General features: G+C 33.4%; 1 protein-coding gene across 1 annotated transcript in view; it reads left to right on the plus strand.

Moving 5' to 3' along the window:
• Positions 1-404: 404 nt before the first annotated feature.
• The window catches only part of LOC132491593 (ferritin light chain-like), a 36,594-nt gene continuing 23,494 nt past the window's right edge, over positions 405-13,504 (plus strand). The window contains exons 1-2 of the mRNA XM_060100458.1: positions 405-432; positions 1,111-1,165. Coding sequence (XP_059956441.1) covers positions 405-432; positions 1,111-1,165 — 83 coding nt within the window. The remainder of the gene's footprint in view (positions 433-1,110; positions 1,166-13,504) is intronic.

Genomic DNA, 13,504 nt, shown 5'->3' on the forward strand with positions numbered 1-13,504 from the left:
CTCACTGGAGCCTATCCTACTGACTTCAAAAAGCCTGAATTTTCACTGTATGGAAAATCTTTAAAATAACATATAATAATGGTAGAGAAGAAGAGTATTTAACATTGTGCTGAGAGCATTCCATTAATAAAGAGATTAATCAATAATTCTAACATTCAGACATATAATAAAAATGAAAAACAATCATAATACTAAGCAATGACATTTTCAATAAAGGGAGATATTAAATATTGTATAGGAAACTAGTATCTGCAAAGCAGATAAGTTGGCAATGATTATACATATATTTAAAATATGTTGAAACAGTCATAGACAGTTTTTCTTTTTGGCTGAAAAGAGGCATATTGAAGTGTTTAAGCACTACTTCAACTGGAATAGATATTTAGACACTATACAGAAAACACATGATTGCAGAAGAGCAGATATTAGCAGGTGTGTGAATGTGTATGTCTTTAATTAATGCATTTTCATTCATTCAAAAAGGAGAAGAATGCCAAATTTACTTTAAAGGTGGTATTGTGATATGTTAAAGTTCCATTCTTAGACTTTTGCTGCTGTTGCTGTTCCTTTAGTATTCACCAAAGAGTACAGTCCTGTCATTTATCCAAGTTAGAAATCTAGGAGCAATCCTAGGATTCTCATTATAGGGTCCACTACCTTCATGCTCCGCCCTCAATAAGTAACAAATGCTTGGCTCTCCTCTATAGGAGAGCTCTCTCCAATGTACGCCTGCTCTGTCACTCTCCGGGTCCAGCATCTCTGCCCCTGCCTCCCATTGAAGTCACTTCGAGTTCATTCTGTGCAGGGCCATTTTTAAACCTTCCTCAGTCCTAGGCAATTGCCCTTTTAGAAGCTTTACCCTAAATGTTATCAAATGCATTAAAATATGCCCAAGTCACATATCCAATATAATTTATAGATAACTATATATGAAAGCTGAGTAACATTGCTGTTGTAGTAATATTAGTTGAAAATATTAATTATACAAGTTTTGATCTCAATTTTGCAGATTTTTTTCATATTCTGGAGACATTTTTTTCAGGTTCCAAACAATTTTCTAAGTCCTTCTCAAACTCCTAGTCCCTAGTGAGTGTGCTTTTACTGTCACAGGGTTGAACAGCCCAGACAGCAAGATGTCTGAAGATGAAGACCATCACGTGGATGAGTAAATCAGATATGTGGAAGTTGGAATGCAAAGTGTTTGTAGAAAAAAATATACAAATCAAGGAAGAAATTGCAGTGTCAGTTAATATGATGTATATCAGATGATAGTATTAAAAAGCCAGGTTAAAATAAAATAACTTAATAATGTACATATTTGTCAGATTGTTCACTAGTGATATACTGCTCAGTGTAAGGTGAGAACCACAGATATTATCTTCTGGAAAAAAACCCTTTAAGCCCTAACAGATTCAGTTTATAAATTTCCTCTCTAATAAATGAGGAATAAAATAATTTACAATAAATTAATTATTTCCTCTTCTGAAGGTACTAATACCACAAATTCAGTCAGAAGATGGATCAAGTTTTTCGTACATTTCTCTCATTTCACATTTTTTAAATAAATGAGACTATATTTTGTCTAATGACTACCAGAACAACTATCTGGAAACTGTGACTTCATTATATGTGAGACAGTATTTTAGGAGATATAGATGTATATTTAGATGGAGATATAAATACATAGCATATATACACAATATTTAAGAAGACACAGGAAATGTGGGATAGCTCCAGAGTGCTACACCCTATGTTCTGAGCTGCTCCGAAATGCAGTTCCTTTTTTTTTTCTTTTTAACATCTTTATTGGAGTATAATTGCTTTACAATGGTGTGTTAGTTTCTGCTTTATAACAAAGTGAATCAGTTATACATATACACATGTTCCCATATCACTTCCCTCTTGCGTCTCCCTCTCTCCCACCCTCCCTATCCCACCCCTCTAGGTGGTCACAAAGCACCCAGCTGATCTCCCTGTGCTATGTGGCTGCTTCCCACTAGCTATTTGTTCTAATGGGAGTTCTCTGGGCACAAAGGGCATTATTTTCTGTAATGAGATTAGAAGAAAGGATTTGCTAATAATTGCTTCTATAGCAACTAAAAATCTTGGAATCCCACCTTTCAGCATTTTGAAAACCTTAAAGGGGATGTTGTCAGTAACAAAAAAATTGAAGACTGATAATGTATTTCAATTAATGATTCTTTAAATTCATCTGCCCTTTCACCTTTCAAATTGATTCATGCTTCTCAGAAAATAAAATATGCTAATCTGTATATCATTTTTCCACTGCATAGAGCAACTATATCTAAAAACAAAAATACTATAATTTTACTTTCCTTTACTATATTCCTCCACAACCTGTGTTGTACTTTCATATTTTCTTTTCATTCTGCTAGTGAGATATATATATACATATATGTATATATACATATATTTATATATACACATAATATTTAGATTTTAGATATTTGCATTATGCAGGGCAATCCATAAAATGGCTAGATGCTTAATTTTAATACCATTGAATATAATTTTCATAATTTTATACTTTAATTATTTTTGGAAGCACAAACCAGAAAGGGTAAAGCAAATTTGAAATGGAAAAAGATGACCGGGCCTCCCTGGTGGCGCAGTGGTTGAGAGTCCGCCTGCCGATGCAGGGGATGCGGGTTCGTGCCCCGGTCTGGGAGGATCCCATGTGCCGCGGAGCGGCTGGGCCCGTGGGCCATGGCCGCTGGGCCTGCGCGTCCGGAGCCTGTGCTCCGCGACGGGAGGGGCCACAGCAGTGAGAGGCCCGCATACAGCAAAAAAAAAGAAAAAGAAAAAGAAAAAGATGACCAAGCTGGCATTTTTCATTTCAGACTTTATATTTGGACTACTCAGTGTGACAGATTATATTATAATAACAAAATTTTGCTTTTGCAGGTAGGTCGATCTTTGCTTCTGCATTGCCTCATCTCTTTTAATCCCATCCAGTTTATTTTTCATCTCAGAAACTATATATATATATATATATATATATATTTTGTGTGTGTGTGTGCGGTATGCGGGCCTCTCACTGTTGTGGCCTCTCCCGTTGCGGAGCACAGGCTCCGGACGCGCAGCCTCAGTGGCCATGGCTCACGGGCCCAGCCGCTCCGCGGCATGCGGGATCTTCCCGGACCGGGGCACGAACCCATGTCCCCTGCATCGGCAGGCGGACTCTCAACCACTGCGCCACCAGGGAAGCCCCAGAAACTATATTTTTCATCTCTAGGAACTCAATTTGTTTTTTTTTTATATCCTCTATATGTCTATTTAAGATGTTGATGCTTTCCTTTACCCTTTTTGAACCTATGAAAATTAGTTACAATAACTGTTTGAATGTCTTTGTTTACTGATTGTACCATTTTTCAGTCTGTTTTCATTAATTAATTTTTCTCCTTGTTATGGGTTATATTTTCCTTCGTCTTTGCATCCCTGGTAATTCTAGATTGCATGTCAGATATTGTGAATGTTACTTTACTGGTTGCAGGGCGCTTTTGTATTTTTTTAAATATTTGTAACTTTGCTCAAAGAGGTAGTTAAGAAATAGTTTGATCATTTTGAGGCTTCCTTGTAAGCCTTATTAGGCTGCAACTGAAACAAGTTAGTCTAGGGCTAATTTGGTCCCACTACTAAGGCTATACCCATTGAATACTCTGTGTATTGAATACTCTAGTTGATGCTGCATGTATTAAATTATATCAAAACATATTTGTATAATCTTAAAGCAATAAATGCAACACATAAAAATATAAAAACATTTTAAAAATTAACTTTTATTAAACAAAAATGTTTTCTTCTAGTAATTGTAGTATTTTAACATATTTAAATACTGCATCCCTATGAAATTCATTTTGTTAATAAATATGAAAAGAGAATCCACCTTTATTTTTTACAGGTGACCAGGGACTTGTTCAAACACCAACATTTAACTGTATTACACAAAACATTATGCTACTGGTTTTTATGGGTTATCATTATAACTAACAGCTTTATACAACCGTTGTCTTGTGTTGTTTGTTGTTCAATGTCTAAAATTATTGTTTAATATATATATTTTTTTACTTGAAGCAGTTTAAGCCAGGAGAGTAAATCCAGTTCCTATCACTCCATCCTGTCCAGAAGCACAGGTCTTAAGTGAAATTTAATACCAAAGAAACAGTTCCAAATTTTACAACGGATCTATCACTGGTTGTTATCATATCTTCCCACACCCAAGACACCAAGATACCTTCTACTCACTGTTAAAGCTTTATGATGAGCAAAACTTCCACCACTGTGCTTCCTTAGCATGTGAGTATATTTTTAATTTACTGGTTATATATATTCTCTAATTATCCATTATTTTGTCCTTCTTTTTGATTAGATATTGATATCCACATTTTCTTTTCCAATAGCTCACAGAAATTTCTCTCATTAACAACACCAATAGAAATAACAATAAAAATCGCCTTGGGGGACCAAATTTATATCACATTACCAAGTTTTTATTTTGCTCCCATAAAACTTCTGCAAAATACAAGCACTATCTATCATCAGTATCATTAGAACAAAAACAAGGCATTCTAATCTCAAAAGCAAAATGTTTTATTTAACTTAATAAATTTCACATTATAAAAATTTTCTCATAGCATCATCCTTAATTCCTCAGTAATCACTAATATTGGGGGATTTTTCTTTCAGTTATTTGAGACTAAGGATGATTTTATTCATCTTTACAGCCTGGTACATATATGTACAATGTTTGTCAAAAGGTGGATATTCAAAAAAATTCTTGACTAAGTTATGGTAATTCATGTGATCAGTTCTGCAGTTCTTAAAACTTTAAATTACTTGTTAATTCTAAGAGAAAGTCAGATAATTTTTAGAAGGATTTCCAAACCATGCTAAAGTGTCAGCCTTCATTTCCTTGTCTGAGGGAAACAGGAGAGAAATAGATGGTTTTAAAGTTCTCCAAACTTCTGTGTCCTTTATACATCCACAGTTTTAATCCTTATCATTTTCAAGATTTGCTAAATTATTTGAGGTGATCCATTCTCTTATTAAAGTTACATATTTTATGTCACATACTGAGCATATTAACAAATAACTTACTGATAAATGACTATGCCCATAACATCAGGTTAATCTGATTTCCATGAAATGAGCTATAACTTCAAGAATATTAATTCATCTAATAAGGGTGATGATTTACATAATGTTGCCTAAAATATTTCTCTTAATTATTTAAGAGAGTTTTCCTAGGGGTAAATAGATGGGAAGTCAATAGAAAAAAAAACATACATCCATGATTAATTTAATTCCAACCTAAAGGACTCCATATATAATGTATTTGAGAAAACCAAGTCACTATTATAGATTCAGATAAATGGCTGTATATATGAGATATTTTTAATGTAACCCAAATGATAAGAAATAGTTTTTTGGTATAGAAGCAACCACTCTTTTACCTAAAGGAAAATATAAAATCTGAGTTCATTGAAAATTTGCCTCATTGCCCTCTGTTACTTTGCGCCTGCCCCATCCATAGGGGCCCAGATAAGAACTATTCTATCATCCATACATCAGAAGAGAATGTCTGTGTTCTATGTTGATAGTCAGTCTAAACAAATATTTATCCAGTTGAGATCAGAGATATAAAATGTCAGTTCCAAATCCACCCACGATGGCGCATATACCAGACAGATGACAAAGGTTATAAAGGCCTGTGAAATACTTGAATCATATTTTGCAGCCCTTGAAAGAATTCAAGTTGGAGATGAGCAGAAACCAGGCTCAGTTCTGTCCATAATCCCCTTTATCTGTCTTCTAGCCAACAAAATGAAAACCTGAAGCCAAGCTGACAAATAGAGTGTGAAGGGCCTTCTACTGCATTTAAGAAAAAAACTGAGACTTGCTACAGGTAGAAATGATCTTTTCTATTACTATTATTGTTGATGTTGTTGTTATTCATAGAAATAATGAAAAAAAACCCTAAATAACATTATTCTGCTGGATTCTTTACTATATGTAACACAATAAATTAACTCGCTTCATATTACACTGGGCATATAACATGAAAACATGTGCAGAGAACAGAAATCAGTATCTGTAAAGACAAATGCCCCTGTGATACAGAAATCTATTATTTTAAGTCCAGACAATTAGATCTATTAAGGTGTAAGAGTGTTTCAGTACAGTCCTGCTAAAAGTAAACCTTAAAAGTAAATCGAAAAAAAAAAGGAAAACTGATGCCAGTTCGATACAAAAGATAAGATTATGCTGTGTATATGGGACAGGATAGAACTCTGAATGAGGTCACATGTAGGAAAAGCAATATTAGTGACAAATCAACTAATGTCCTTATCGAGCATAGACATTCCAAGAAGGGTAAAGAGTACTGTATATTAGATGTAAGACTCATAATATTCAAGTTAGTTGTAAAAGAAACAAGGTAAATGCTTTCAGTCAATAGGATAGGCTGAACTGATACTGAGAATCCTTTCTTCCAATCTGAACACACAGTTTGTTATACTTGTGTTTTCTTTGATATGTTGCTTTTACATGTAGCAACACATAAAAAGCAAATGAACAAGCAATAAATGAACAAGCCTACAAAAAAGGGGGGGATCCCCAGTCTCAGGATTTAAGGGGAAAAAACAAATTCAACATTAGAGTAGTGAGGAGGAGTTGAAACCCAGAAATTCAAGGGGGCCCTGGAAATAATAAGCCTTGTTTTTGAGGGCTGGCTTTAAATATCCGTTGTCTTATCAGAAAACAGGTAGATGCTGGAAAACAACAGAATAATATCTTCAAAGTACTGAGGACATATAGCTATCCAAATTAAAATTCTATACCTCATTTTTAAAAACTACTCAAGAACAAGAAGTAAAGAAATTTTCATTCATAGACAAAGAGGAATTACCACCCACAAACTGTAACAACAACAACAAAAAATGACTAAAGCAGTAGCAGCAGCTATTGGAATTGTCTGAAGGCATTAAAAAATATTCTGATGCCTGAAGCCAATACTTGGAGATTTTTTTTTTTTTAACCAAAGTGATCTAGGCGGTGTTTCAATAATGGGAGCTTTAAAAACTTCTCACATAATTCTCATGTGTTTTAGGCAAGATTGGAGACCATTGTACAAAGAATGTTCTTCAGTAAGAAAGAAAATAAGCATAAAAAGCAGTAGGAAGGTGCACTGAACAATGACCAGCAAAGAAATTTGTAATGTTGGAATGAATCTGAATAACGCTTGAGTGTAAAAAATAATAGCCAATGGGGGTATGTACAAAGTAAAACTAAAACACTAGATAATATACTGAAATACTGGAGATCAGATTTAAAATTTGAGGGGTCCATGAACCGCTTAGGCGGAAGATGAGATAATTAGTTTTCGACTTTTTAAGGTTAGAAATATATGTCGAATTTTTCAGAAAACACTAAAAATGAATACTTCATATATGATTCATAAAAAGGTAGACCATAAAAAGAGAATGAAAAATGTGTTTAAACGAAGTTAGTACTGGGAGGGATAAAACATGGAAAAATAAAGGAGAAATAGATCGATAATCACAATACATTTGATCACAGAGACAATAAAAATAAATTTAAAAATTCCAGTTTATGCTGCTTACAAAAGACATATATAAACTATTTTTAAGATGCAGTGCCATACTTCGCTCGAAATAATTAATTATATACATGATAAATGATTTTCAAGATTACATATTTGGCATGATGACATGTATACAAATTTTTAAAACTCAAAGCAATCATGTATTTTTCATGGATTCATTTGCATATAGTAAAAAATTCAAGCATGGATTTGAAGTATTTATATTCAATTCATGATACCAGTTATCTAAGAAAAGGAAAAATGGGGCTGAAATGAGAATAGAGAGGAGAGAAAAGAAATGTGTGTGTATCTGTGTGTTTGTGTGTGTGTGTGAACACATGTACAACAGTCAAATATGTGCTTCTTTCACAGCATGATTCACTGTATTCCATCACATTATTAATAAGATTTCATACAATATTGGCATTTCTGCAGAAATTAAAATTGTCACATGCTTATGTGTATTGGGCAATGAGCTCACCTTACTATTTCCATCCATTCTTCAATTAAAATCTAGAAATGTGAATGGGCTGTTAGAATTTAGTTAATGAGCCAATTATCTTTACAGAACATGCTAGTAATGCACAGCTTTTCCTTGGCTTAATTATGTTTTAAAATAGCAGGCATTCATTTTACATCTTTAATTGATGGCTATCACACACAATTAGTTTGAAAATTCTTATCAATATGCTTGAAATATATTTGGTTGAATCACTGGAGTAATCTTTTTTGAACTTACCCAAAAGTATGTGTTTAGCCTTCCTAAACACAGTGGCACATTTCCAAATACAAAGTAGTTGCATTAGAATTATTCCTAACGTGAAGACGTTCAATATTTGTGGAAACAAATTTTCTCTTGAAAACTTAGCTTCCAGACGGAAGAAAAATAAGGGTAGAAATGTAGTTAAAGGCAAATTTGAAGATGAGAAATCAAAATTCACATTCCATAGTGAAAGAAAAAGGGTTAATAATTACAGAGAGAAAGGCAAATACAATGCAAAAATTGCTGGAACATATTTTGCTCAATTACAAACAAACTTACATGGTAAGTTGTAGCTTCCATTATTGCACCAATTTTTAGCATATTTTAATATTTTCATTTTGAAATGAAAATATTAAAAAGTCATCTATTGTTTTTTTAGAAAGTATCTAGGTTGGTTGAAGTGAAATAACTTTCAGAAGAATGTGTTAAAATGGGGCTACAAAAGACTTAGGAGGACATAAGCTTGGTTCTTATTATTGACAGTTTGCAAATCAGCCATGGGAATACACATTATTTCCAATTTAAAATGAATGATGATTCTATATACATATATATGCATCTTATCATATTGATTATAAACCAAGTAAAATCTCATGAAATCTAAGTATGGTTGAAAAACTTAAACCTATTTTTATGTTTTTCCAAACACTAGAAAATGAAAGCAATTTCTGTTGTTTGTCATTTTCTTTTGGACTCTCTTGGCTTCCTGAAAATGATTATGTCAAGATATTGGAGAAATATTCATAGGAAGCCACAGAGGCCATGAGAATAGAGAACTACACTGCTTCCTCATTAGAAAAAATAAAATAAAAATTCCTGTCTATCCATTTCAAATTACACTCAGGGATGCTTATAATATAGAATTTGAAAATTGAATACATACTAGTTGTCAAGTAGTCAGCCCCTTTGATTACTCATGCATTCCATCCTAAGTATGTTGTTCTTAGAATTCAGAGGGGTCCTTTAATCACACCCCCCATCTTAACCACTCACATCTCCAGATTTTCCTACTTCATGGCATATTGGTGTTTAACTTATTAAACAAATATTTGTTGAACAATTACTATGCATGCTAAGCAATGGGGATCAAAGATGAATGAATATTCATTTGTCTTTAAGGAGACACAGTCTACTGGAGAGAGGCAGAACTGTGAACAGATGACTGCATAAAGGGGCAAAGTCAAGTCTTATTTATTCAGAGGAAGAAGTCCCCGTGATCAAGCAACAAGTAAAATCATTTCATTGTGCAAGACATGGATTTGTGATTGAAAATGCACAAGCATATTTATCTTATTATCTATCATAGATAATCACCTATTATAATCAGAGAGATTTCTTAATGGCACAGCATCTAGAGGAGGACGTCATGCACGAACCTGTCATATTCAGAAAGTAAGGAAGTGGCACAGTGGGAACAATTCAGGAAAGTAAATAAACATGACAGTAGATTTAAAATCTACTTTAACTGTTCTTACTATTATTAATCTATTTGGGCAAGTAGTAGTTTTCACTGATGTTAGCATTTTTTCATCCACGACTTGAAATCAGACATTAAATATTAATATTATAAAAATATTACTAATTGAATTCATTCACAAATTTATCAAAATAGATCAGCACCAGATACCTATTTATTGGAAACAAAGTAGGTAGAACAATTAAACTCATTTATAGTTGCTCCTCAACCAAAGTGGACAGAAGTTTTATATGTAGAGGTCAATCCTGGGCCAGAGGCTATTTAATATTTTCATCAAGACTAGGATGATAGAAAGGCATGTAGATTTAGTAATTTACAGTTCTCTTTAGTTGATAAGACTGATTAATACTTTGTCAAGATCAAAATTCAACATGACCATAATATGACCTTGACAAATTGGAGAAGTGGTTTAAAACAATGCAATTTAATAAGTCTAAGGGTCAGATATGGGCTTTAAAGGGATTGGAAAGGAAATGGAAATTATAATAATGTAGGTGATACCATGCCAGTGAGAATGCATTTGTGTGAGTAATATAATATGTACCAAATAATATTGAGTATGACTTGAGTCAAGAATATAGCAATAGCTTTTATTTTTTTCTCTCTCTCACCATGGCATAGTGCTTACTCACTCACAAATATTTCTAATACATTTCATCAAAATTCAGTCATGAAATCCTGTATCCCTGCTGATAAAATTAAAAGTAATTCTAAGATATATAAATGAAGAGAAAGGTACAAATAAGTGGGTGGATATTAATGAAATTACTTTGTATTGTGCTTTACAAATACGATTTATGCACTTATCTTGTTACTAACACATTCATTCATTCATTCATTCATCAATCATTACATATTTATAGAACTTCTACTATGTCCCAGGCACTGCATTAGGTGCTGGTAATACAAGGTGGGGAAAAGCAAGCATTGTCCATATTTCTTAGAGCCTGCAGTCTAAAGAATAATTACTAATTGTAGTAAATATAGACAAGATAGTATGAGCCATGGAACAGGGAGCCCTTCTCACCTGGAAGGATGAGGAAAGGCATCCCTTGTGAAATGTCTTCTTAATTGATGTATGAGGTAGGTAGCCTAAGGGGACAAGGGAGTAAAGGAGTAAGTATTTCTTGCAAAGGGGAAAGCAAATATTAAGAATTTGAGCTTCAAAAAAGGAATGCTTCACGTTGATATTACAGTCTCAACAAATACAGTTAAATTGCTGGTTGTTAATACATTGCATAAAAGTGGAGGAGTGGATTTCTGCCAAAATTAGGACATATACTCAGGATTAGAAATGTGCTCTGTGATATCAGTGACTTTAACATTGCTGTGAGACTGGGAGAAAAAAACGTACAAAGAGGTTATCCTCTGGACCCAATGGCACTGCTGTACATCAAGGCTTTTGCTGAAGTAGAAAACCTGCTGTTGATATTGAGATGCTCTTGAATGAAACAATGACTTCAAATAAGAGTTCCAAACTGAAACTCAGAAAGACCACCAATCTGACGTGACTTAAATTTGAACTGCTTCTCAGAGAGGCAATTTATACTTTGGGGTAAATGGAAACTGGGCTTGGTTTCACTAATGATAAAAATGACATTTTGCTATTAAATTTGGTTTAACATTTTCATTTTGCAAATTCCTAACTTCAAAAACTCTCTAAGGGAAAGTAAGGGGAAAAGGATAGGACTAACTTGTTTAGTTACATTACCTTGAATTTTAATTTAAATTGAGCTGCGCTATCTCCACCAATGCTTGACTAGAAGCCTGCACAGTGAGTAGTTGTAATGGAGGAGATTGGCTCATTTTAATGGCCACATCTGATGGATCTCAAAGAAATTCAGGTAAAACAACTCTTTGCATAGTTCACAGTCAATTATTTATACTTACAGAAAAATGCCAAAGCCTAGAAAACTTTAAATGATGGATAATCAGCAACATTCACATTTTCCCTTGAGGTTTGCCAGGATTGTACAAACACATTTAGGCTTTGAAAGACATGTTTTGGAACTTTACTGGAGGTATTCTAAGAAATACCTTCATGTTAAAACAATTTCCAAATATTTTAGGAATAACTAGAATCTCTCTGTAAATAATTCATGCCTTAATTAATTATTATAATTGTGAGAAATTAATACTGAAGTATTTCAGAAAAAGATGACATATTAAGAATGTGACACTGCTTCCATGTCATATAAGAGCATGAGGATATCTCTATTAAGAAACTTACTGCATTTTGCTACAACATTTTTGTCTATCTTCTCTTCCAGATTACAAGCTTCTTAAAAAATAGACTGTGCACAGATCTAACTTTCTGGCCTACATTTGCAGCACTGGAGACTACTATTGAAATATTAATTCAAAGGATATTTTAGAAAACATTATAGACAGAACTCTACCATAAAAGAGCATATATAAATATAGCATATTTTCTGATGTTATTGAATCATCTTAAATATTGGTTAATGCAAATTTCAATCTCTAAGGCACTTCTACAACATACCTGAAAAATGATCATCATATTGTACTTGAATGTCCTCACTGAGAAAGAAATTGCCAACTCAAGATAAGTTTATTTCATTTTTAGGAAGCTCTAATTGTTAGAAAACTCACTCTTAAAATAAGTTAAAATCTCTATTCCTCAACTTGTATGCATTTTCTTGGTTTTTAAATTAGGGGCAACTTAATCTTTTTTGATTTTACAGCTCTAACATAGCTAAAGCTGGCTTTCAGGTCCTTACCTACTCTTCATAATTATTTTTATTAAAAGAAATATATTGTGGTATAATATAAAAATATACTAACTTGAATGTACACTTCAATGAATTTTGACAAATGTAAATATTTTGTAACTTCTGTTTCCATCAAGGTAGACAATTTTCCTATTACCCCCTTTGCAGTTTTCCCTTTCCTCTTTGCAGTCACTCTCTCCTCCATATATGATACAGGCAACTGCTGATATGTTTTCTGTCGCCAGAGATTCATTTTTCCTTTTCTAGAAAGTCATATAAACAGAAACATAAAGTACATACTCTTGTGTGTCTAGCTTTTTTCTCACCATAATGTTTCTGACATTCATCCTTGTTGCATTCCTCATAATTCTATCCTTCTGCTGTATGATATGACATTGTATGGATATACCACAACTGGTTCACCCATATAAATCTTGTTGGAGATTTTCTGATGATGGCCATTCTGACCGGTGTGAGGTTTGATTTGCATTTCTCTAATGATTGGTGATGTTGAGCATCCTTTCATGTGTTTGTTGGCAATCTGTTTATCTTCTTTGGAGAAATGTCTATTTAGGTCTTCTGCCCATTTTTGGATTGGGTTGTTTGTTTCTTTGATATTGAGCTGCATGAGCTGCTTCTAAATTTGGGAGATGAATCCTTTGTCAGTTGCTTCATTTGCAAAGATTTTCTCCCATTCTGAGGGTTGTCTTTTGGTCTTGTTTATGGTTTCCTTTGCTGTGCAAAAGCTTTGAAGTTTCATTAGGTCCCATTTGTTTATTTTTGTTTTTATTTCCATTTCTCTAGGAGGTGGGTCAAAAAGGATCTTGCTGTGATCTGTGTCATAGAGTGTTCTGCCTATGTTTTCCTCTAGGAGTTTGATAGTGTCTGGCTTTACATTTAGGACTTTA

This window comes from Mesoplodon densirostris, chromosome 6 (assembly GCF_025265405.1).
Source record: "Mesoplodon densirostris isolate mMesDen1 chromosome 6, mMesDen1 primary haplotype, whole genome shotgun sequence".
Taxonomy (NCBI): Eukaryota; Metazoa; Chordata; class Mammalia; order Artiodactyla; family Ziphiidae; genus Mesoplodon; species Mesoplodon densirostris.